The sequence below is a fragment of the Lupinus angustifolius genome, chromosome LG19 (assembly GCF_001865875.1).
Source record: "Lupinus angustifolius cultivar Tanjil chromosome LG19, LupAngTanjil_v1.0, whole genome shotgun sequence".
NCBI lineage: Eukaryota > Viridiplantae > Streptophyta > Magnoliopsida > Fabales > Fabaceae > Lupinus > Lupinus angustifolius.
Window position 1 is genome coordinate 10,946,620 of NC_032027.1, and position 24,370 is coordinate 10,970,989.

The window sequence follows — 24,370 nt, forward strand, 5'->3', positions numbered from 1 at the left end:
GGGTTATTTCCTTTCCTTTTATTTACAACTGGTGGTCTTTAAGACCCTCAGGCTAAATCCATAATACTTAGTTATTTCCTAATCACCCAGTTATTAACTATTGCTCCACCCTTACATTAATTACTTAGTTAATTAGAACCTCATTGACTATTCATCTGCTACCCACACACTAAAGATCGTGTAAAAATGTTTATGTTGATCTTTTAGGGTTTGTTTGTGAAGTATATTTCATCACCCTTAAAAAGGGGAAGTAAGAGTTCTTACTTTAGTTGTTATCATGATGAGAATGTGATGATGATCATTAACTTGACCATGCATGCAATGTTTAAAATGAGGATAAAGATAAAATATGATAATTTGTTATATCTTCTTGCAATCTAGAGTTTGAGGAGAGTTTGAGGAGTCATCAGAATATGATAGAGCTATCTTATTCACCTAGTATATTTTTTTATCATACGGGGAAGATGGATTAGATGAGTGTTGAAAGCAAATTTCAAACAAGAACCCCTCAACAACAAAATGTATCACTTTGTTGAAAGGTTAATTCTAGTTGTTGCAAGTTTATTTACTTAATTTTGAGTGATGAGTGATGAACAACTTATTTAATTAGTGACTTTATTTATTTACTTCATTTTTTTATTCTTTTAACCATATCATAAAGGTCGGACTCATTTTATTAAGTTATTCATATCATTTCTTATGAAAGGTTGGTATCAAAGAATAAAACAATAAATAAATTGTTAGATGCGGAAAAGTAAATGACAGAAAGTAAATAATCAAAATAAAGAGTTGTTAGCGGTTAAATTATTTATTTATCACTCTTTTATTGTCAAGTAACAATTCATTGATTGAATTGCACTTTTTGTATGTTATTCCTATTTACAAAGTTACAAACCATGAATTGATTTGAATTTATGTTTTTAGGAATCTTTAATCAATAAATAAAATTTATAAGTTTAGTACTTTACTATGTTACACTTGCATCTCTTTCAAGATTCAGTTGTAGTATAGTATAGGGTTATGTCGAACCACAAGGAATTGCCTAATAGAAATGTACTCATATTTTGTATCTTTTATCAAAAGTAAGAAAGTAACACATAAAGTTGTTTTGGTGTTTTTTATGAAATGATAAACGAAAATGTAAAGAAACTAACTATTTACGAATTCAAGAGGAGAATATGGCTGGAATGATAGAATAATTTCTTGAACAATATCAATATGAAAATTATACCAGTTATGTGTTATCCAGTGATTGATTTCATACATCATATCTAAATACCCCATCTAGTTTTCTAGTATGATAAGATGATTTTTAAACCTTATGTAATACACTAAATAATAAATAACTGTCACTCATCGGAGTAGGTTGTCACACCCTACTTCAGGCTTCGTTAACATTATTTAGCCTTGAACATAAGTTGCTTAAAATAAATGCTTTGATATGGAAAATGAACTAAGGTGTAGGTTATACTTTTTAGTTCACTTATCAATACTTTAAGAAGAAACATTTTTTTGGATCTTTAAATCAAGCTTTAGGTGATCAATCTAAAATCGAATTAAGAACTTCCTAAAGAATCAAAATAACCAAAGAAATAACTATCATAAATAAAGAAGATGAAGAGTACAAGAAAGTTACATCATAATCCAACTTTTTAGAGCATTAGTCATGCATCCAAAGATTAGATGCTTTTGGTTCCAAATAAGGTTACAAAATCATGTTTTTGAACCTCATTTTCCAAATTCATTCCCTCTGAATTTCTATGAACTAAATACCTAAAAACAGCCTAAGACAACCTAAAATGAGAGAGAACCGAAAATGAGAAGAAAAATGGTACGTACAATTTTTTAAAAGTGAAGGAATGGGTGTGCCTTTTATAGGCAATGTGAGGGTCGCCTGGCCCCCTTTCCTGGTCGTCTGGCCCCTATGTCTGACCCATGACAACTAGCTTGGACAACCTATTGTGGGCTAGGCTACATGCATGGTGACACCTCCTACTTGTTTGTGTCATGCATGAGGTCATAAACTTGGCTCAGAAGCTAGCTTTGGCTAGTTGCTTGGCTTGTGACATCATTCATGACATAACCATTCTTTTAGGTCAAGCAATCATTTTTCTGGTAGGCCAGACGCCTGGATGACCTGGTCCACGCTCAATTGCCTGTTTGAGCATCCTGTTTGACCTGGTGCACGCTCAGTTGTCTGCTTGAGCAGTCTGACTGGCCTGATGTACGCTCAATTGCCTACTTGAGCAGCCTGATTGACCTGATGCATGCTCAACTGCCTGCTTGAGCAGCCTGGTTGACCTGGCCTAGTGCTTGGCTGGACAACTTTGTGAGCAGCTTTTCTTTGACTTTAATTTCTTCCAGCAAGACCAAGTTGCTTAGTCATGCTTAAGTTTAAGTATACACCTTGCCATGCTTAGTTTTAAACACACATATGTCATGTATTTTGGCTTGATTTCTTCAAGGTGAAGTAAGCTTTTCTTTCTTCAAGCGTAAATATTCTTTTTTTGGTCCAATTTCCTATGAAACTCAAAGAAAACTTGGACAAGAGATGATAAAAAATTATATTATTTAAACACTCAAAATTTATCTAAAAAAATGTTGAATTAAGTTAGTTTTCACATTTTTTCATAGGATAATTGTCATAAAAAGTGTATGAAAAATATGTATTTTTAACACTTACCAATGAACAGGATATGATAACACATTGTTTCCTTCATACGCACGCATCTAAATATCATTATTATGACCATATCAATGTTATCATATATGGTGTGTACCAAATACTTGATAAGATAAGAAGTTATCTTACTCATCTTATTTTCTATTATATATTGTCTTTTTTATACCCTAACACCAAACAGACCTATAGATATCTTGTTTTAGTTGTTTAATTTTTGTAGCCAATTGGTACCAATAGGGATATGAAGCAAATTAATACTAATTGGGGTTGTTATCCTAACTTTAGGGCCTAATGATTTTAATTCTAAGCACCCTAAAATTCTTAGCTAGCTTAAGAGGCACTAGGAGATTGTTAGAACATTGTCGCTAAAGACATTGTTAGTGCCTCAACTAGCAATCTTTGATCCTTTAAGCTTTGAAGGATGTCAGAGGTAGAATAATTATTCTGACAACTCATTATCTTAAAAATATGCTTTGGTAAAGTATATCCTCCTATCTTTATAAGTTACAAAGACTTGATTTAATACCAAATATTACAAACAAAGACTTGATTTATTACTAATTATTACATACAAAAGAATTTATACATAAAATAACTTTAAATTAACACATAAACACTTGTAAAATAACATTATTACTTAAATAACTAGATTTTTCTTCTTAATATTCTTTAAGTTAAAAATACTTCACAACTAACAAGTTGATAAATAAAAATTAATTAGAAAAGAAATGCTTATAAAAATACATAACATAATTGAAAATGCCCAACAAATATTATATTACAAATGCAAGACTAGAATAACATGTATTATAAATATCTTGCAAATAAGAGAAATAGTTCACGAGTTATTATTTATAAACTAGAGCTTACCTTTGGAAAATTTTACTAGCATCAAATAATAGAAATAATATTTCTAAAATATGAAAATATTATTTAAAATATGATATATATACATTGTTTTATGAAGCTAGTGAAAACATAGCACTATTATGAGAAATGAGAAAATAATATGTATCATTAGCTCTTATTTGAACGGTCAAAATTTAAAAAAAACTCACATAACTATCATGTGACCAATAACTAACTTTTAATCCTAACTATCCATAATTTGTTATAAAACCCGTATTTACTGTTTTCATAGTTTTTATAAGAATTGTTCTAAGTGGATGTTACAATTTAGAGGTCATAACAAAATATGCCAAGCACAATAAGAATTCAAAAGTTGAAAAGACCTATAGATAAGAGAAATATCCAAGGCTCAGATTCCATTAAATGAACTGCAAAATAAAAAACAATCCAACTTTGACACCAAGTAAGTAAATTTCGAGCATAATCTCTAATTCTGTATTGCATTCGGTAGTTATCACATCATGATCCCTCTCCTTCTGAAAGTTAAAAAGGAAGTAAATGAGAACGCATTCCCCATGACCTTAACAACAAAAAGATAATTGCCCAAAGACAAATAAGTCATTCAAAAGAAATTCCATAAGCCAATACAATTTTTGTCCAAAAATGTTGGTAAGAGAGGTTCATGGTTTACCCATCCAAGAAGTTAAAAAGTGCACACAGGCCAATTCAGACCAACCAAAGAGGGAGGTACAATGTCGGAAATTCGAATTAAATAGCTTTCACTACATTTTCTAATTTTACATTGATTAAACATCCTCAGCTGATTCAATAGGAAATTTCCATATAACACAGAAACAAGATGAGTTTTGGTCCAACAAGCACAGAAAGTATTCAGCTTATTTGCCTTTTTAGCGACTAAAATCCTGGAAGATAAAGTTGCGGCATTTTATGCATCTGAAAAAAAAAGGAAAGAATTACAGGTGCTCAAGATATTAGAGTTCCCTTTGGGACTCAACTTGTCCCTCCAGTGGCTCAGTCAAAACTCCTAAGTTTTTTCAGCAGAAATTGTCTCATGAAGCAGATTTGTACATAAAAGATTGCTTGAATCTTCAGAACAGTTATCACACATCATCAATGCAATCTGGTTAAACAAAAGGGATCAGTATACACCTCAATTATCAATTGACCCCATAATGTATGACACCTAAAACAGGTTACATAGATTATTGTTTCAATGACAGAATTTCAGCAATATTCACATAAACATGAGTATCAATCAGCATTCTAAATAATTAAACATTGAAGGTACATGCAAAATAACTCTGACAAAAGGTTGGAAGGTATCATTCTAATATTTTTTTGTCAATAATCTAAACTTACTTCTGAATGAACTCGCAAAACACCAGAAAGTTATGCGTATTGTTTTTTTCTTATTCCTCAAAAATTGTTTTCCAGGTGAACTTTGAATAATCTAATTAAAAAGTAAGAAGAAAAATTATATTCTTAAACATGACACAAACCAAGTACATATTCACCATGCCAACTAAACCAAAAGTCCCAGAGCAGATAAATGTGCTCGAAAAATGTACAAAAATGTGCTAGGTATCTCGCAATTCACTCTAATAAGGATTATTTTTTATTTAAAGCCCTAAATCATAAGTCCGTGATCCATGTGAATCCATCTTTGCTTCTTGATCTTCAAATAGTCTCCTCTTGGCCTACAAACAGAAGGAGTGTGTACGGCTTCACTAAAAAATTTAGTTGCAAGAGTGGGGAAAGCAGAAGATTTAGGGCATAGCTTAATCCATCAATCTTAGATATAGTCCTAATAATTTCAGTTATAGAAACACACGGTCCAGCATCAGATATATGAAACACATTTTTCCTATGAATATACTGATATCATATTACACATATTTCGAATGATTATATATCTCAAATCTGAGAGGAGTATGTGTGAATGTTTAACCCAAGAATTCAATAGGAACACTAACTTGCCATAGAATTAAATTGAAGAAAGAACACAAGCAACCTTACAGATGTTTAGCTACCTAATTCAAAGGTAAAATCCATACTAAACATATACTAAAAAGAAGTGGTCTGGTGTACGAGGTTTCCATCTAATTGAATCTAGGGAGGGTATATGCATCATGCATGCAGCCTTACCATACAAGCAAAGAGGTTGTTTCCATGATTTGAACCATTATCTCCATGTCACAAGCCAAGCATATACTAAGCATATACTAACAGGGAAAAACAGTAATAATACATTAATACTAAACAAATGCTGCAAATACTTTACAATGATACATAACATAGATAGAAATCTACAAAAAACAATGTCACTAAACCAAAAACCATTCCACATTCAGATAATCAAACTGAACCTCTCATTATTAACAAATTATTCATTGCAGTGCAATAGTAGCAAAGATGATACCTTCAGAAAGCCAACCATAGCTGCGGCGAGAGACAGAGAGCATTGAAGTCATCAGTGCACTAGCAGTAGCCATATGGTATGGCAACATGGATTCCACACAGAAACTCGATTCAACACGACACCTTCTCACACAAAAACAATTCAAACAACAAATCAATCACACCACATCTATTCATATAATTCAAGCAACAATATATTCAACACTAATATACAGATACTTTAGTTTTTTTGGTATAACCAATGATATTGGTAAGAAACTAATCCATTTTGGGATGCAAAACAACCCCTCCCAAATCCCAACACAACAAATGTAGCTCCGAGGAATAGCACATTTGACATTCTGATCTATCTGGGGATCCAGTGAGGTGTTACACTAACACCACTAGACCATTGTCTCTCGTTGGTTTGGATACTTTACTAAAAACAAGTATTTAAGTTCAAGTAACCACAAATTGAGCAGTAATAAACAGATAATTAAGTTGAATAACAGCAGATAACTATTTTGAGTTACCTGAGCATGGATCGGGAGAGAGGTTTATTGGAAGCCATGTGAAATGGAGAATGGGTTGATTTAGCTTCTGAGCCAAGACGGAAAGCGGCGCGTCGAGTTGAACATGATCGGAGAACTGATCTTGTTGCGGTGGCGCCGGCGACGGAAGCCATGTCTTGTTATAATCGGAAATGTGGAACAAGAAGTAATGGATTACACACTATAATGGTTTAGGGTTTTACAACAGTATAAGACCCTTGTCACTGTTTGCTTTGCAAGAACATGTTGATGGGCTCGAACAGAATCAGATGGGCTTTTGGAATTTGGCTTAGGCCCAAACATTAAAATCAAGCCTTGATATCGATTATAGATTAAACCTCTAATTTTATTTCACAAAAAAAAAAATATACACTAACCATGTGTATAAATATAAAATATTACTTCTTTTGTGTTATGGAGATAATGTTATTTCAAGAATTAATAGTTACTTTTTTCCCTTTCAGTTAGTTATCAAAATAAATGATAATCATGATAATAATAACTTGAATATTGTTAATACTGTTGTTAATAATGTTGTGAGTTTCTTGCCTAGAACAAATGTGCCTAGAACTAATATGCTCAAGACTGATGTTATGACTAGCCTTAAGCCTAAGTCTTCAGCCCTGCCCATGCCAGTAGCAGCATCAGTCTCAGTTCTGCCCATGCTAGTGGCCCTGCCCATGCCAGTGGCAGCATCAGCCTCATACATGCATCAGGCCAGAGCTCATGCCAGAGCCATCCTGCACATGTCTCAGGCCATTCAAGGCTCTTTCCCACACCAGGCCAGAGCTCAAGGCTCCTTCACGCACCAGGCCAGAGCCAGGGCAACCTTGCACATTCAGGGCTCTTTGTCCCTAAGGACAAAACCTTGGCATAGGTGGCTCACTCAGGCCAAGCATCAGTTAGGTAGGGCCAAGGATCAGTTGATCAGAAATCTGGGCATAAGATCAATAGGCCCATTACTTGTGCTCCAAGTTATTATGTTATTCATGTATTTTGTCATATTTAGCATGTGCTAATTAAGTTAGTTAAGTTGGTTGGTTTTTTGTTTTTTTTTTGAGTTGTTAAAAGATTTTTCTTCCTATATAATTGAGAAGAATCAAGTTTGTAATTAGTTCATTTCAATCATTAATAAAAAGGTGTTAAATTCTTGTTTCTTCTTCATTATCTTCATCTCTTTAACTCTCTTCTTCAACAAGAAGAGCTTTGTTAATTTTCGATTCTTCTTTTATTTGATGGTATCATAGCTCTATCAAGAGCTCTGCTGCTACATTCATCATGTCATTCGAGACATCATCTTTTGCCAATGTCACGCACACCAATCCTGCCCAAGATCTAGACTCGCCTTACCATGTGCATCCCTCAGAAAATCCTGCAAGTGCCTTTGTCTCCCCTCTTTTGAATGGTGAGAATTATCACCAATAGGAAAGGGCAATGAGAATGAGCCTCATATCCAAACAGAAGCTTCCCTTTGTTGATGGATCAATAAAGATGCCTGCCAAAACAGATCCCATCTATAGAGTATGGGAGAGAGCAAATAACATCGTAATATCATGGATAACCAGATTGGTGACACCTTCAATTGCACAAAGTGTCATATGGATTGAGAAGGCCTATGAGATTTGGGATGAGCTAAGTGAAAGATTTTCTCAAGGAAATTTTTACAAAATTGCAGAGAACCATCACAAACTTCACACAATGAGACCTTGATGTATCGAACTACTTTACATAATTGAAGACATTATGGGATGAACTTGACAACTTTAGGCCCATGCCGAAATGTAGATGTGAAGTACAATGTTGTGGCGATGTTCTTTCTGATGTAAGGAGTCACATAATGGAGGATAGGGTGATAGTCTTCCTTAGAGGGCTTAATGATTCATATGCAAGGGTCAGGTCACAAATCATGATCATAGATCCCTTGCCTAACATGAGTAAGGTGTTTGCCCTTATAATTCAACAAGAAAGACAAATGTATGGACAAGAATTGGATTCTAAGGCAATGGCTGTGTCAAACAGTTGGAGAAAATGAAGTTATTCTGGAAGAGGCCAAGGGTCAGGAAAAGCATTTGTACCAACTAACTCTAGAAGAGGCAGTTCAAGTGGTTCAAGAAGAGGCAGTTCAAGTGGTTCAAGAAGAGGCTCATGGAACAAGGGCTCCAACAACAACAAGTATTGCACGCATTGTAAGAAAAATGGACACACAGTGGAAACATGTTATAAATTGCATGGATTTCCAGCCAATTTTGGAAAGAATGATAGAGTATTCTCAGTGGTGAGCTCAAGAAGGGAGGATCCAACACACACCCTGGACCAACAAACAAATCAAAGTGAACCTGTGTATGGATTGAGCAAGGATCAATACCAAAGATTGATAAGTATGCTGAAGCAGCCTAATGAAGAACCTGGGAAGCTATGTCAAAATGATTCAAATAACATCACTAATAGTGTGTTATCAGCTACATCCACCTGCCTCAATAACAAAATATCAGGTAATTCTAAAACCATTAACTCCTATATAAATTGGATTCTGGACAGTGGTGCCACAGACCACATAAGTTCCAGCCTGGATAATTTCTCTACATATAGAGAAGTAAAGCCTATAAGAGTAAGATTGCCCAATGGAAATCAGGTAATAGCAACCTTTGTTGGGACAGTTTCTCTTTTCCCAGAGATGATCATTCACAATGTCTTATATCTGCCCAACTTTGCATATAACTTAATATCTATATCTAAACTTACAACATTATCCAAATGTATGCTATTCTTTGATACTAACCATTGTGAAATCCAGGAGAAGAAGTCCCAGAAGATGATTGGTTCAGCTAAGTCTACCAATGGCCTATATGTCTTACCAGTCCCTAAACACTTACATCATATAAATCTTTCTACTAATCTTTCTACTTCTATATCTGATTCAAATGTATGGCATTTTAGACTAGGACATGCATCACACAATTGTATGAATAAAATAAAGAACATGTTTCCTTTTGTTGAATTCCGTAAAGACTACATATGTGATGTATGCCATCGAGCCAAACAAAAGAAGTTGCCTTTTCCTTTAAGTTGCACTCACTCATCTCATAGATTAGAATTGATACATGTTGACATATGGGGACCCTTTCATGTCCCCTCTGTTCAAGGATATAAGTACTTCCTATCCATAGTTGATGACTATAACAGATATACTTGGGTATATCTAATGAGGTCTAAGGCAGAAACCTCTAAAAGTCTGCAAGAATTTGTCTTAATGATAGAAAATCAACTCAACCACAAAGTAAAGATTGTAAGGAGTGACAATGGCCCTGAATTTAACATGAAACCTTTCTATACTAATAAGGGAATTATACATCAAACCACTTGCACTTATACTCCTCAACAGAATGGAATAGTTGAGAGAAAACACCAACATCTTTTGAATGTAGCTAGAGCTCTATTGATATAAAGTGGGTTGCCCAAGGTTTATTGGTCTTTTGCTTTGAAACACTCTGCTCACACAGTAAATATCCTCCCTACTTTTATCATTGAGAACAAAACTCCTCATGAAGTCTTGTTTAAGACCCAGCCTGATATGAACTCATTGAGAGTTTTTGGATGTCTTTGCTATGTTAGTACACATAGCCATTCCAGGGACAAATTTGATCCTAGATCAAGTAAATCCCTCTTCCTAGGATACAAGGAAGGAGTTAAGTGATATGTGATCCTCAATATGTCTAATAAAGCCATAGAGATTAGTAGAAATGTGGTGTTTTATGAGAACATTTTTCCTTATATTCCTCAAGAATCAACCAACCCAGATATCAGTAAGGCACCATGTGAATCTAACCCTCTCACCTTTGAGGACATTACATTTTCTCCACCTAAAGACAGAAGGAATATAGAACATCAGGATGAGGAATCTAGTGACCAAACTCATAGGGAATGTGAGAACCTGAATCTTAGAAGAAGTACTAGAGTCCCTAAGACCCCTACCTACCTCCAAGATTATCACTGCGCCTTATTAAACAGAACCAGTATTCCTACAACCCTTACTAAGTATCATCTATCCTCATACTTAAACTATGATAGACTCTCAATGAAACACAAATCTAGAGTCTTGTCTTTAACTACCAACATTGAGCCAAAGACTTATTCCCAAGCCATTAAATTCCCTCAATGGCAGGAAGCCATAAACAAGGAGTTGTGTGCACTCCAAGAAAATAATACTTCGATCATAAGCACCCTACCTAAGGACAAGTCTGCTATAGGATGCAAGTGGGTGTTTAAAATCAAGTATAAATCTGATGGAAGTATTGAGAGACATAAGGCTAGATTAGTTGCAAAAGGGTATACCCAAACTGAGGGGGTAGATTACCTAGAGACATTTTCCCTTGTTGCCAAAATATCAACTGTTAGGCTTGTGCTATCTTTGGCTTCCATACACAATTGGCACATTAAACAACTAGATGTTAACAATGCTTTCCTTCATGGAGAGTTACATGAGCAGGTCTATATGACCATACCACCTGGTCTCTCCCATACCCGCCCTAATGAAGTTTGCAAACTTCAGAAATCCATATATGGTCTTAAGCAGGCAAGTAGGCAATGGTTTGCCAAACTCTCCAATTTCCTTGTCAAAAATGGATACCATAAATCCCAGGGTGACCACTCTCTGTTCATCAAATGGTTATCCAAAGATCTAATCACTGCCATATTTAGTTTATGTGGATGATATCATCCTCACTGGTAACCACATTGATGAGATCAATAGCCTTAAACAAATCCTGGACAAAACCTTCAAATCCAAAGATTTAGGTAATCTAAAATATTTCCTTGGTTTTGAAATTGCTAAGAGCAAAGATGGAATTTCTATGAACCAGAGAAGGCATGCATTGGAAATCCTATCTGATGCAGGGATGATTGGATGCAAACCATCATCTACCCCTATGATCCATGGTGCTCATATGCACCAGGACAAGAGTGAACCTTTTAAAGACCCTCATGCTTATAGAAGATTGATTGGAAGACTGATATACTTGACCAACACCAGACCAAATATAACTTTTTGTGTCAATCAACTAGCCCAATTCATGGCTTTTCCTACCAATTTGCACTACATTGCTGCCATGAAAGTTCTTCGACATATTAAAGGCTCCCCTGCTCTCAGTTTGTTCTTTCCTGCCAATTCTGTTGTGCAGTTGAAGGCCTATAGTGATAGTGATTGGGCATCTTGCCCAGACACTAGAAGATTTGTAAGTGGATATTGCATATACTTAGGAGATTCATTGATCTCTTGGAAATCAAAGAAGCGGAGGATGTTTCCAGAAGTTCTTGTGAAGCAGAATATAGGGCCCTTGCCTTAACCACTTGCGAGATCACTTGGCTTAATTATGAGAATAATAACATGAATATTGTTAATACTATTGTTAATAATACTGTGAGTTTCTTGCCTAGAACTAATGTGCTCAAGACTGATGTTATAACTAGCCTTAAGCCTAAGTCTTCAGCCCTGCCCATGCTAGTAGCAGCATCAGTCTCAGTTCTGCCCATGCTAGTGGCAGAATCAGCCTCATACATGCATCATGCCAAAGCTCAGGCCAGAGCCATCCTACACATGTCTCAGGCCATTCAAGGCTCTTTCCCGCACCAGGCCAGAGCTCAAGGCTCCTTCACGCACCAGGCCAGAGCCAAGGCAGCCTTGCACATTCAGGGCTCTTTGTCCCTAAGGACCAAGCCTTGGCCTAGGTGGCTCACTCAGGCCAAGCATCAGTTAGGCAGGGCCAAGGATCAGTTGATCAGAAATCTAGGCATAAGATCAATAGTCACATTACTTGTGCTCCAAGTTATTATGTTATTCATGTATTTTGTCATATTTAGCATGTGCTAATTAAGTTAGTTAAATTGGTTGGTTTTTTTTTTTGAGTTGTTAAAAGATTCTTCTTCCTATATAATTGAGAAGCATCAAGTTTGTAATTAATTCATTTCAATCATTAATAAAAAGGTGTCAAATTCTTGTTTATTCTTCATTATCATCATCTCTTTAACTCTCTTCTTCAACAAGAAGAGCTTTGTTAATTTTCGATTCTTCTTTTCTTTGATTAGTGGTATGTCAAAAACTTCATTCAAAAATCAAAAGATAATTACTAAAATTTGTGAACTTCCTCTTTTTTGAAATTTTGACAATTCAAGATTGGTCTAGAAATTTTAATTGTTTGTATTTTTTAGTCATCTATGGTTAAGGCTCGTTTGAATTCAAGAAATGAAAGATTTATGAACTTCATGATTTTCATCAACTACTACATTGCTAATATGATATAACAGTAGTCCAGAAAAATGTTTCTAAGTCTTCGATTAGAAAGCACGACACTTCATTGATAAATTTGAAGATCTGTAGGATTAAATCAACATTAAGACAAACAAATGTTTATATCCATTCAACATTCGTTTTAGCTCGGATGATAACTTTTCATGTACTTTTGCTAAAACTAGAAAGCATTTTATTCCTTTAAAAGGAATGTTATATGCTATTATTATAAGGACAAAAGCAATAGGCAACCACTTGTTCTTGGGACTATTCTATAAAAAGGAATGTTCTCTGCTAGTTTCAATCGCTCGAAGGTAATTAACTTTCGTGTAACAACATTTGCAAAAAAAATTATATAAGAAAACCAAGTTTTAGAGGTTATTCATCACATATAAGTATTGATTTTCATGTATTATTTTTTCTTCTCTCAACTTCTACTATAAATTTTATTGGTGGTTATTTTAGATTGAAATTTTATTGGTGTTTATTTTAGATTGAAATTTTATTGGTTGTTATTATAATTTTCCTAAGAACAATACTTATTAGGAATGATATTTCTTGGAAGTAATTAATTTCTTCTCAACAAGGTGAGGAATATCTTGATCATACCAAAAACAATTTCAAAAAGTTGTTTAACTTTTGGTTTTTATTTTTATTATCTTTTTTTTTTTGCTTCTTAAACTCAGATAAACACTTAAGTAGTAACAAAAGGTACAATAACTATTTGATTTATGATATACTTTCTTTTTGAAGTGGTATTATTTATTATATAAACCAGAGTCGTAGATCTTCTCCTGGAATAAGATTGTGATTTATGACGAAAAAAATTAATGATAATAATTTTGAATTTTATTTAATAAAAATTTAAATGCATTTATTTCTCCTCATATTATGATATTCAACATCTAATATTGAAGAGGAATTGAACTCATAAATAATAAGCTATTCAATTTTCTAATTATTATCAAAGGAATTGATTCACCAATTATTATCAATGAATCACGAGTATATAATTGATTCAATTATTACATAAATAGTCAATAATAATATAAATTATGTTACAATTTAATTGAAATTTGAGTTAATTACATTGATACTCCCTGAGTTTTAGTGAAATTATATAAATTACTCATCAATTTTTTACATCTACACAAATCTTCCCTAATTTTTATACTTTCATTATACTGATCACTCTTGCATTAGAAATAAGTGTCACCTTTTAAAAAGAAAATACGATAAATGCAATTAAGTTAAACATGATATATTGTCAGGAAACATCCAAATAATATACAAATCAATGTATCTTTATTATTTTTGTTACAAAATGCATCAACAATTCTAAAGAGATATTGTTTAAATCGCTCTTATACTATATCGTAACGAACCAAAAATAATAAAGAGGTATCGACTCATATATTATTTGGACTTGTCTCTATAGTATACCATGTTTTGTTTAACTTAATTGTATTTATAACATTTTTTGTTCAAAAAATCACACTTATTTCTTATGCAATGGTGGTCGGTGTAATGAATGTATAAAAATTAGGAGGTTTGTGTAGTTGTAGAAAAGAGAGTGATGGTTTGTGTAATTTCGCTAAAACTCATGGGGTGTTAGTGTAATTTACTCTTGAAATTTTGTAATAATTAAAATAATAATTTTGTTAGTGATTAATTCTTCCCCATTACATAAAGATTATGGTTTATTGTAAAAATTTGGACAAAAAAATTCAAATCAATTACTACTAATTGATTTTGATTGAATGTTTATTATAAGTTAATGTAAAAGAATTAATAAAAAATCAATTAAAAAGAGAAGTCCTTTAAAACAAAAAAAAAATATAAAGTTACTAAACACAAAGTATGATATATAATTTATGGAAAAGTTTGCAAAACCCCCTCAAACTTTATGTGTTTTGCAAGTAAACAACATAAACTATTTTTTCTTCCGAATTACTAATAATGAAATTGAAATTAATAAATTAGATAAGGTAAGGTTCACTACTATGAATTTACATCACTTTAGTTTTTCGTCCTTTTCATTGAATGATACACGAGTTCAATTAGTTAGAATGATGTCCAACAACTACATTGAATTTGAATGCTATTGGCTAATAGGAGATAAATAATTCAATTACTTGTTTTGGTTGAGGAAAAAAAATGAAATTCACCATTTCTTACTCTCTACTGAAAGTCTGAAACGGGAAAAAAATCAATAAAATGCATATAAATGGACATCAGAAACCATTATTAAACTAAAATTTGTTTGAAATCTTAATGTAAAATTCATTATCTGCACAATGCTCTTCCATAATCCATGATAAATAGAATTGAACTTGTTAATCAATTTATTTAAGGATTAAAGACAGTAACTCTCACTCAACTAAAATTTATCAACTGCACAATGCTTTATTTAAGGATCATCATAACATAGACATAAATTATTAGTATATTTTCTAAGTGAGTTATGTTTGTGATAATACAATTTATTTCATTTGCCTTATCTTGAAAAAGTTTATACATAACTTGATGTAAATTCATAGCCAATCTTACATGATCTAATGTGTTAATTCCAATTTTATTATTAGTAATTTAAAATTGCATGTGTAGAGATCAATTTTCACTAATAGCTAAAGTTTAAGGAGTAATTAGGAAAAAAAATAGTTTATAGCGTCTACTTATAAAACACATAAAGTTTAAGGAAGTTTTGTGAAATTTTCCGAATTATATATATTACATGAATAATAAACATTTAAACCAACAAACAAGTATTAAAAACGATTTTGAATAACAATTTTCCTATTTCACAAGTTATTATTAACTTGTAGAATTAAGAAAATTGGAAAACATTTTTAATGATACTAGAGTTAAATCTATTAAGCATGCTTACAATAAATCGATCCCGAGACCAGATCGACTAAAGGCGTTGACAAAACTGCCATAGGGTAGGAATGGAGACCTATCAATAGAGCAGAGGCGAACTGATCAACGAGAAAGAGGCCATACTCACTACAAACGAATACACCACAAGTGCCCCCCGAACTGCAATCATGCCTCTCCCGCATCAAGTTGCAAGTCTGTATCTGTTTAAAATTCGATTTGTTATTTAGTTCAATAAACTTGGTTCATGAACCAAATAATGAGTTGAACTTGAGTTGAAAATTAACCTCATTAAATAATCGAGCTGAACTTGAGATGAATACAGTTCGACTCGTTAGGTTAATGAACCAGTTTGATATATAATATATATAAACTTACTTTTTATGTTTATTGTTAAATTAATTTTTATGTTTGTAGTTATTATATATATAAACAATGTTGTATTTATATATAAAACCTTTTGTAATATTTTTTAAAAATGAATTAATTATTTGAGTTGTCCAAATGAACCAATTCGAGTTGACTCAAGTAGTTTGTGAACTTTAATTGAGTCGAACTAAAAAGTAAATCGTATTGAACTCGAATCAAATTTTGAACCAAACAAATCCTTATCATACTAAGCTCTATTTGACTCGTTTCCAAACAAATGTCATGAATAATAGAATCAATTAGAGTAAATACTACTTTAATATTTTATAACAAAAACTGAAAAAAAATAGAATTAATTTTTTGGAACTATTAAGAGTATCTCAAATTTTTTAGGTAATGTATTACTCATTTTCGAGATACGTGCATGCTTCTCCTAACCAGTGTCATTTCTAACTTCCAATAATAAAACCTCTGACCTCAATATGAGAATCTAATACGAACTTACCTTACTAGACCAAAACGTGGTGGATAAAATTAAATTAAAAGAATTGAAAAGATAAATGTCATTTATTTTTAAAGTAAAACGTTTTTCTTAAAAAGAAAAACTAAAAATCTAGTGCGAGTTCTGGAACTTTCCATACCAGTCCCGAACCATCAGAACTCCGAAGATTTCGCAACATATCAGAAACCCATGATTTCGTGATACCACCTTCATGAATCCCCATTCTATACCTATTGCCAGTTGAATCTCAGAACCTTGACCAAGGACAAGGAGAAAGAAGAACCACAACGACCAAGAAAGTGAAGAAGATAAAGAAAGTAGAAGAACAACAACAACCAGAAAAACATGGGTGTTGATTATTACAAGATTTTACAGGTCGATAAGAACGCCACAGATGAAGAGTTGAAGAAAGCTTATCGAAAACTCGCCATGAAATGGCACCCTGACAAGAACCCCAACAATAAAAAAGAAGCTGAATCTAAGTTCAAACAAATTTCAGAAGCTTATGATGTAAGTGGGTTTCTCAAATATATTTTTCTTATTTCTTTTATTTATGTGTGCCTGGTTTTGTGAGTTGGGTTTCCGAGGAGAATGGAAAAAAAAGAAGACAACATAATCATCTCACAACTGTATTCATGCTCCTGAAGCATTTCCTTTCCCTTTATCTCTCTCCAAAACCCAACCGCAAACTGATCCTTAATGATCGAACTACGAGTTTTGCTTTGATTTCTGGATTATATGCAATGTAACAAATATATTGATAGCTCAGTTTGGATGTTGGTTTTTGGAGAGTAATGAGAGGATGAGAAAGACTTGCGAGCCATATACATTTGCCGAGAGGTTCTGAAACCTTCCGTTTTTTACTTTCTCCCACTTCAAAATCCAACTCACAAACAGACTCGATTTTGATTGTATTCGGGAGATTAGGCCTCTTCTAATCAGGCAGAGAGTTCTGAAAAAAATCGCTAGCCTTTTCAAACTATTTATCTAAATTTAAATTTTTTTAAATGGGTTGTTATATTTTAGGTGTTGAGTGATTCTCAAAAGAGAGCAATCTATGAACAATATGGGGAAGAGGGGCTAATGGGTCAGGTGTCACCATCTGATGCTACTTCTTCTAGTGGAACAACTTTCTATTCCAAAGGAGATATTCCAGCATCATTTCGTTTCAATCCTCAAGAGGCGGATGGCATTTTCACTGAGTTTTTCGGGTACTCAAGCCCATTTGGGGGCATGGGAAGAGGTGGTGGTGCTAGGGATGGCATGAGGTCGAGGTTTTCTAGTGGAATGTTTGGTGGTGATGATAGATTTGAAGGATTACATGTGAGTCAAGGTGGCACTCCTCGTAAGGCCGCTCCCATTGAGAGCAAGTTACCATGTAGTCTTGAGGAGATATATAAAGGGACTACTAAGAAAATGAAGATCTCTAGAGAGGTTGCTGATGCCAATGGGTGAGTACTAAGTACTTGTTCTTACTTTCCTAGCTATGCGTGATACTACATTTAGTGCTAATGTTTTTAATATGAAATGTTTATAATTAGTGCTATTTCCTATTCTGCATTTGGCAAATGTATTAGAACTCGATTGAACATGATATGTGATTTCTATTCTATGTTTGGCATATTTTATTTTAGAGTAAATAGCCCCTATCAAATGTTATAAAATATGCTAAAAATGACTAATCTACCCACATTTGATATTTTTGGGTACTATTTTGAGTTTTTCAATTTTTGAGGGACCAAACTGGTAAGTTCGAAAAACATGAGGGAGCGAAATGAGTATTTACTCTTTATTTTATAAACAGAATAGAATAAGATGTGTTTATAAGTGGGTTATTTTGGTTATACTAAATGAATGGAGCTAAAGATAAGAGAGCACTTTTTGTTCATGCACCAAGTAATACCTCATAGCATGCATATTGATGTTAGTGGGAGGGTGTTGAAGCATTATGTTTATTCTGAGCTCGAAAAGAGGAATCATATGCAGATGTAAGAGAGATGTTAATTGGGGTGTCAACTTTAGTAAAATAGTTGTTTTTAATAGTTCTGCTGAGCTTAGCAGGCTTGAACTTTGAAATAAACTGAAGAAAATAATTAGCCTTACATGATTGATTGGCGTCTTCTGAATTTTAATTTAGTTCATCACCAAATTCTCTGCTGACTGATATGTGTGTTTGGTTTTGTAATGAGTAAATTTGCGTGAAAAACTTCACACTTGCTAATTGGATCTTTTGTGGACAAATCTTTTTAATGCTAAATGGTATTATCTATTTATTTTCATTAATTCATCTATCTGACATAGAATATGCTGGAAGATATAGTAGTTCTGGTGGAAGCAGCATTGGTTTTCAGTTATTTGTATGGTATTCGCTTCTTTTTTTTAAAGAGAAAGCAACCTCGATTTTTCTAGTAATTGTTGAAGAATCTTTGGACTTTAAAACACACCACAGTTGATCCTTCCTCCTCTGTAATGTACCGATGGTTCGGAATTAATTTGAATAACTCTTTTAATTACTCAAGGAGGTTTTTCCATGAATTTTCTGAAATAGAAAATCTTCATAGGAGTAGTTTTGTTCTATGAGTTGCAATAGGCATCTGCAAGGATGGTGATGCTGGGTATTTTTATTCCTCTTAGGTGATACTGGATGTTATGTTAGAGTAAACAGAATAAGGTGATAATGGGAACATGGAAGTTTTCCTTAGCCAATTAAAATTTCTTTGTTGGTCTGTATGATTTACTGTAGTCTAAATATCAAGATAAGGGGTAAATACCTAATGTTCATGTAAGATATCTAGTTATGGAATTAAGGTCTTATTTGGTAGAATGCCCCATCAATTAACGCAGTCAGAAAAAAACTAAGAAAAGTAGTTGAACTTTCATGGTCTTATTTTGAATATGGCATTGATAGTGTTCTTTAAAGTTGTGCCAGATATGATGATATGATCCTATTCGGGAGTTAGCTAAAGTTTTATCAAGTTCATTGTGCATCACAATTTCTGTATTTGTTATCTTCCACCTTATTTGAACCATAATTGCATGGACTTTTTCATTAATTATCTGCATTGATGAACTTTCCTTTATATATGAAGGACTCTTTATCATAACTTATTTTGCACCTTCTATCAAAATCCTAGTTTTTTCAAACTTAAACTGAATTCCTGACAAATTCTCTTTTCTTTCTTTGTGGATGAAGCAAAATGAAGGTAGTGGAGGAGATCTTGACAATTAATGTCAAGCCTGGTTGGAAAAAAGGGACAAAGATCACTTTCCAAGAGAAGGGAAACAAACTGCCAAATATGACCCTGGCAGACCTTGTTTTCATTGTTGACGAAAGACCAAATGATGTTTTCTCTCGCGATGGTAATGATCTGATTGTCACGCAGAATATTTCATTGGCAGATGCCTTAACTGGTTATACAGTGAACATCACTACACTGGATGGCAGAAATTTAACCATACCAGTGAACAATGTTATTCATCCCGATTATGAGGAGGTTGTTGCAAGAGAAGGGATGCCACTCTCAAAGGATCCAACGAAGAAGGGAGATTTACGGATAAAGTTCAACATCAAGTTCCCAGCTTGGCTCTCCTCGGACGAGAAGGTAGGAATCAAGAGACTCTTGGCTGCTGATTGAAGTATATATATCATTGGGGAGCAACTCCAGATTCTTCTTTTTCATTAAAATGTACATTAGATTGCTATAATCGTGTTCCAGGTGAATGGAGAAAATTTGGTTGTTTTCATCTATGTATTATCACTTAGTCTAGACATGAAATTTTGGTTGTATCATTGGTTATATGTTGGATGAAGCTGGTAAAGTTGCTTGCCATGTCCCAGAAGGTTAAAGGATCATCTTAAAAATAACAACATCACTTGTAAGGCTAATGTTGTGTATATTTATCTACTCCTGACTATACTAGGTGGAAGCCTCAAAGCATCTCATCAATGCATTCTTGTAGCATTCTTTTTGAAATAAAATATTCTTCATCATTTGTTAATGTGAGATCCTTATTTTTCAAAGAATACTCATTGTACAAGAATATTTTTATACTTTATTCTTATAAGAAAATGTCCAAAAGTAGAAAGAATGAGAGATAAATTATTTGTTATAAAAGATAAAAGTATGGGTAGGTTGTGAGACTAAAATATGAATAAGAATGAAATTATCATTGTGTTGAAAAAATAGATGTTATTTTTAATTTATGAGAAAATGTAATAAACTTGAGGATGAAATGAGTATTCTCCCATGGAAATGCTTTAATTTACTATAGAAACCTCCTCTTGGACAACCTGTAACAGAGTATTCTAGTGAAGGAATATTTGCACTTTTAAGTTTACTTGCTATGAGACTAAATCTCACTTTTATACTCATATAAGGTTATATAATGATGTGCTACATTGAATCAAGATTTTGGCCTTCTAGAGGGCAGAGAAACATGATGTTTGGAATATATCTTTAAAATCTTCTATTTTCTTTCATTTTCCTTTAAAAATCAATTTACAAAAATATTCTAAGAGTGTGTTTGTGAGTTATTTTTTAGGAAAAGAAAAGGAAAACTTAAAAATCATGAAAGGAGCCATCAGGATAGGCCACCTCTTCTTGAATGTAATGCTAAGAATCTAGAAGTGAATTATTGTTTGAAAGTGAGGAGTCACTTTTATTAGTGTTTCAAGTTAGAAGGAGAAACATAATCAAGAGACAACATTAATAATTTTTTGGTCACGTTCAACAAAATCAAGTTTCTTCCCCAACAAAAAAAAGTATTAACATACATTTCATTCCAAGTTCTAAATTTAGAACATTTCTCTAAATATTATGATTTATTAAAATATTAACTTTTAATTGCATTTGACAGCATGAATAGAAAATACATATCTTAGATTACAAAATTTATGAGCAAGCATGGTAGATCACCTGCTGGACCATTCAATGCAATGTGTTGGTCCTACAGAGGGGTATATGTGGTTTCAATCGGAATCATGGAATCAATATTGAATCAAATTAGATTTTTTGTTGCGAAATGAATTACATTCAATTCGATTTAGGGTTCATTAAGTTACTAAATTTTTAGACCTAAACCCAGATCCACACCCATAATAAAAAATCCTAATTTTATGGTATCCTTCCTGTTATGCAATACAATGTCACTACATATCTCACTACACAAGTTCATGTCCTTTCTGCCCCAATGCTAAGTGTCACAAGTTTGTGATCTTTCCATCTTTGTATGCCTTCTTCTCACCACTCTTATTTACCTCTGTAAGTATTAGTCACCACCATTCTTCGTTACCTCTATATTATCAGTCACCGTTGTTCCTTATGCATAAAGGATTTATTAAATCCCTAATTTTTATTATAGTTTTTAAGTCTAAATCCCAAATTGGTTCATGGAACACAACCTTAAATACTACAACATTTTCATCTTTTAGAAAATAAAGCAAGTGAATCAATAAATTAAACTTAATCGAATGATCAATTTGATTTCTATGTTGAAAGAACCATGAACCAAATCGAACCACTTTTTTTTTATAGTTTAGTTCAGTTCTTTAAAATCAACTACACCATTTTTTGGTACTAATAAGAATATCATCTCATCCTTAATATTTTTTGGATGCATGACTACCTATTTCAACCATTGTCGCCATCAGAAATTGAACTTTTTACATTTTGGTAATCTAGGAATTTAATGAGCTTTACCCCACTATACAATACAATCAACTACACCACTGCAATACTAGTTTTACTTATTACGTCTTAATGATATTCAAAACCCACCTACATTTTCGTCCCCACCAACCATCACCAAACTAGTCTCACCATACTTCACTTCTTCCTCCTCTTCACTTTTTCTTCCATCCAAGATGGCCTCCCTTTTAACCTCCAACTCTTCGATTAGAACCTCCTTGATTCCACCCTAGCAATTGAACCCTGCTCGTTTTCTCAACAACTAAGGTTAAGTGTCATTGAGTTAGGATCCTTTCCATTATAGAGAGAAAACAACATGAAATAATATAAGGATATGTCACTATTATCTTTTAAATATAATTATATGATATTTTTTCCTTCATTATAAGTGTAAAAACAATAATTTATCTTTTCATTACTAGATATTATCCATGTTCAGCATCAACTATTCAAAGAAAGGAGCCACCCAATTTAAAAGTGATAGAGTGATTATTATGTAGTAATCGTAGAAAAAGAGATTTATTGAACACATTGTGAGCAAATAAACAATGATTATTCACCAACATGTTGCTCATCAAACACATGTTCAGGTTCAAACCAAAGAAAAAAACACATGTGAGTTTGCCCACATGACATGCATGCAGATAAGCTCATGTATGTGACACATGGAGATGAAAACGAAAATGCAAAAAATAGAGAGAGAAGGAGAAAACATAAATAAGATTTGAGTGGGCTATGGTTTGATGTTTCAGAATTGAGTGGGTTAGGATAAGGAATATGTTTCATCCCAGTTATCCGGATGTCTTAGCTGCTTAGGATGACCACTGAGGTAAGACTGGGTATAACCAATCAAAGGGCTTAGTCACATAAATTCCCCTCATACCAGGCAACATAGATTGGGGTTAGGACCACTTCTCATCTGACACGTCGCCAACAACCTACTACCATGCCACCTGCAATCTCACCTATCTCTGCCAACACGACAATGATAGACTGCAATATGGATGTTAGACCTGCCACAAGTTACAAGTTAATTATGCATAGACTATGGTCCTTCTAGAGCTGCTTGACATGGAAAAAGGAGCCCCCGACATGCCATAATGGTCGATCATGTCAACAGTACCTTCTAGAGTCATGTCATCCACCACAATCACTATAAATAGGACCCTCCCCAACAAGAAGTATCATACGATTCCCTTATCACTTAGAACTCATTACTTATCATTATATATTATACTTACTTCACACATCTCATTTATTGCTCCTGGGCATTAGCTCTTCAGTCTTACCGACTTGACCATCGGAAAACCATTTTAGGTACATCCACTGACACGTCCAAGTCTACTTCCATCTAGAATCAGAAGACCTCTTACTTGGACTTCCAGTCCGACCACACCGTCCATCCACCAAAAAACATTGGCATCGTTTGTGGCGTACATACACAATAGTAACCACCAAAAATCAAGCAAACCCTACCATCCAGATAGCAACAACGTCACCAGAAATTCAACAATGCTGTCCTTCGATCAAAGTTACATAAGACAAGTACCACCCAAGCAACCGCAGGCAGCGGTCCCCGCTTGACATCAACACCATTTCTAGAGGATTCGCTGTGCGCGGTACTTCAAGATCGGCCCAGAAACGATATGCGCGGGAAATCATGCAAGTAACCGCAAGAAATGCCCACTCACAACACATCAGTCGGAATGCTCCCCTCATCCCATTCAACGATCTCGACTATGAAGGTGTCATCCGCGGGCATGATGACCCCTTGGTCATCACAACAAAACTAAACAACAAGAAGACCGCCCGAATCCTTGTCAACCAAGGAAGCTCGACATATATCATATTCGAAGCTCTATTCATTAAGATGGAACTAAACGACCATGACCTGCTACCCTATGACGAACAACTAGTAGAATTTATCGGCCAAGGTATAACCCCAAGGGGCTACCTAAGTGTTTGGTTAACAATTGGTGACCAACCCCTGAGCACAACAATCTAGGAAAAATCCATGGTTATAAATTGCCACTCAGTATACAACACTATTTTGGGTCGTCCAACACTATTCCGAGTGTGCACCATTCGGGGAAGCCAACATTGTGCCCGCAACTATTACCAAATGAGCCTTCGTGGTCTTCTGACAATAAA

General features: G+C 33.8%; 3 protein-coding genes across 8 annotated transcripts; 2 read left to right on the forward strand and 1 right to left on the reverse strand.

The window, feature by feature from the left end:
• LOC109334842 (protein NUCLEAR FUSION DEFECTIVE 6, chloroplastic/mitochondrial-like) lies at positions 3,906-6,682 on the reverse strand. 6 transcript variants are annotated; one of them, XM_019570822.1, is made up of 3 exons: positions 6,484-6,682; positions 5,973-6,094; positions 3,906-4,065 (listed from the first exon to the last, which is right to left on the reverse strand). In XM_019570822.1, the coding sequence occupies exons 1-3, from the start codon at positions 6,633-6,635 to the stop codon at positions 4,052-4,054; spliced, it is 288 nt and encodes a 95-aa protein (XP_019426367.1). In that variant the 5' UTR covers positions 6,636-6,682; the 3' UTR covers positions 3,906-4,051. The 6 variants fall into 6 exon arrangements, with proteins under 6 accessions (XP_019426367.1, XP_019426366.1, XP_019426368.1 ...); XM_019570821.1 differs by having other exon boundaries at positions 3,907-4,068; XM_019570823.1 differs by lacking the exon at positions 3,906-4,065 and adding an exon at positions 4,122-4,486.
• On the forward strand, positions 11,352-11,843 carry LOC109333979 (uncharacterized mitochondrial protein AtMg00240-like). The gene has a single exon (XM_019569557.1). The coding sequence runs from the start codon at positions 11,352-11,354 to the stop codon at positions 11,841-11,843; it is 492 nt and encodes a 163-aa protein (XP_019425102.1).
• On the forward strand, positions 16,632-20,316 carry LOC109334841 (dnaJ homolog subfamily B member 4-like). Its single transcript, XM_019570817.1, has 3 exons — positions 16,632-17,042; positions 17,559-17,983; positions 19,726-20,316. Exons 1-3 carry the CDS (start codon positions 16,878-16,880, stop codon positions 20,165-20,167), a joined length of 1,032 nt encoding a protein of 343 aa, XP_019426362.1. The 5' UTR covers positions 16,632-16,877; the 3' UTR covers positions 20,168-20,316.

What these genes read in the sequence shown, in the direction of transcription:
- LOC109334842 (XM_019570818.1), bottom strand. Translation starts at nt 6,635, where the DNA reads ATGGCTTCCGTCGCCGGCGCCACCGCAACAAGATCAGTTCTCCGATCA. An exon ending in CTCTCCCGATCCATGCTCAG is followed by an intron (nt 6,095 to 6,483) that starts GTAACTCAAAAT and finishes TTGTGTGAGAAG; the next exon opens with GTGTCGTGTTGAATCGAGTT. An exon ending in CTATGGTTGGCTTTCTGAAG is followed by an intron (nt 4,737 to 5,972) that starts GTATCATCTTTG and finishes AACCTGTTTTAG; the next exon opens with GTGTCATACATTATGGGGTC.
- LOC109333979 (XM_019569557.1), top strand. Translation starts at nt 11,352, where the DNA reads ATGAACCAGAGAAGGCATGCATTGGAAATCCTATCTGATGCAGGGATG.
- LOC109334841 (XM_019570817.1), top strand. Translation starts at nt 16,878, where the DNA reads ATGGGTGTTGATTATTACAAGATTTTACAGGTCGATAAGAACGCCACA. An exon ending in AAATTTCAGAAGCTTATGAT is followed by an intron (nt 17,043 to 17,558) that starts GTAAGTGGGTTT and finishes GTTATATTTTAG; the next exon opens with GTGTTGAGTGATTCTCAAAA. An exon ending in GAGGTTGCTGATGCCAATGG is followed by an intron (nt 17,984 to 19,725) that starts GTGAGTACTAAG and finishes TTGTGGATGAAG; the next exon opens with CAAAATGAAGGTAGTGGAGG.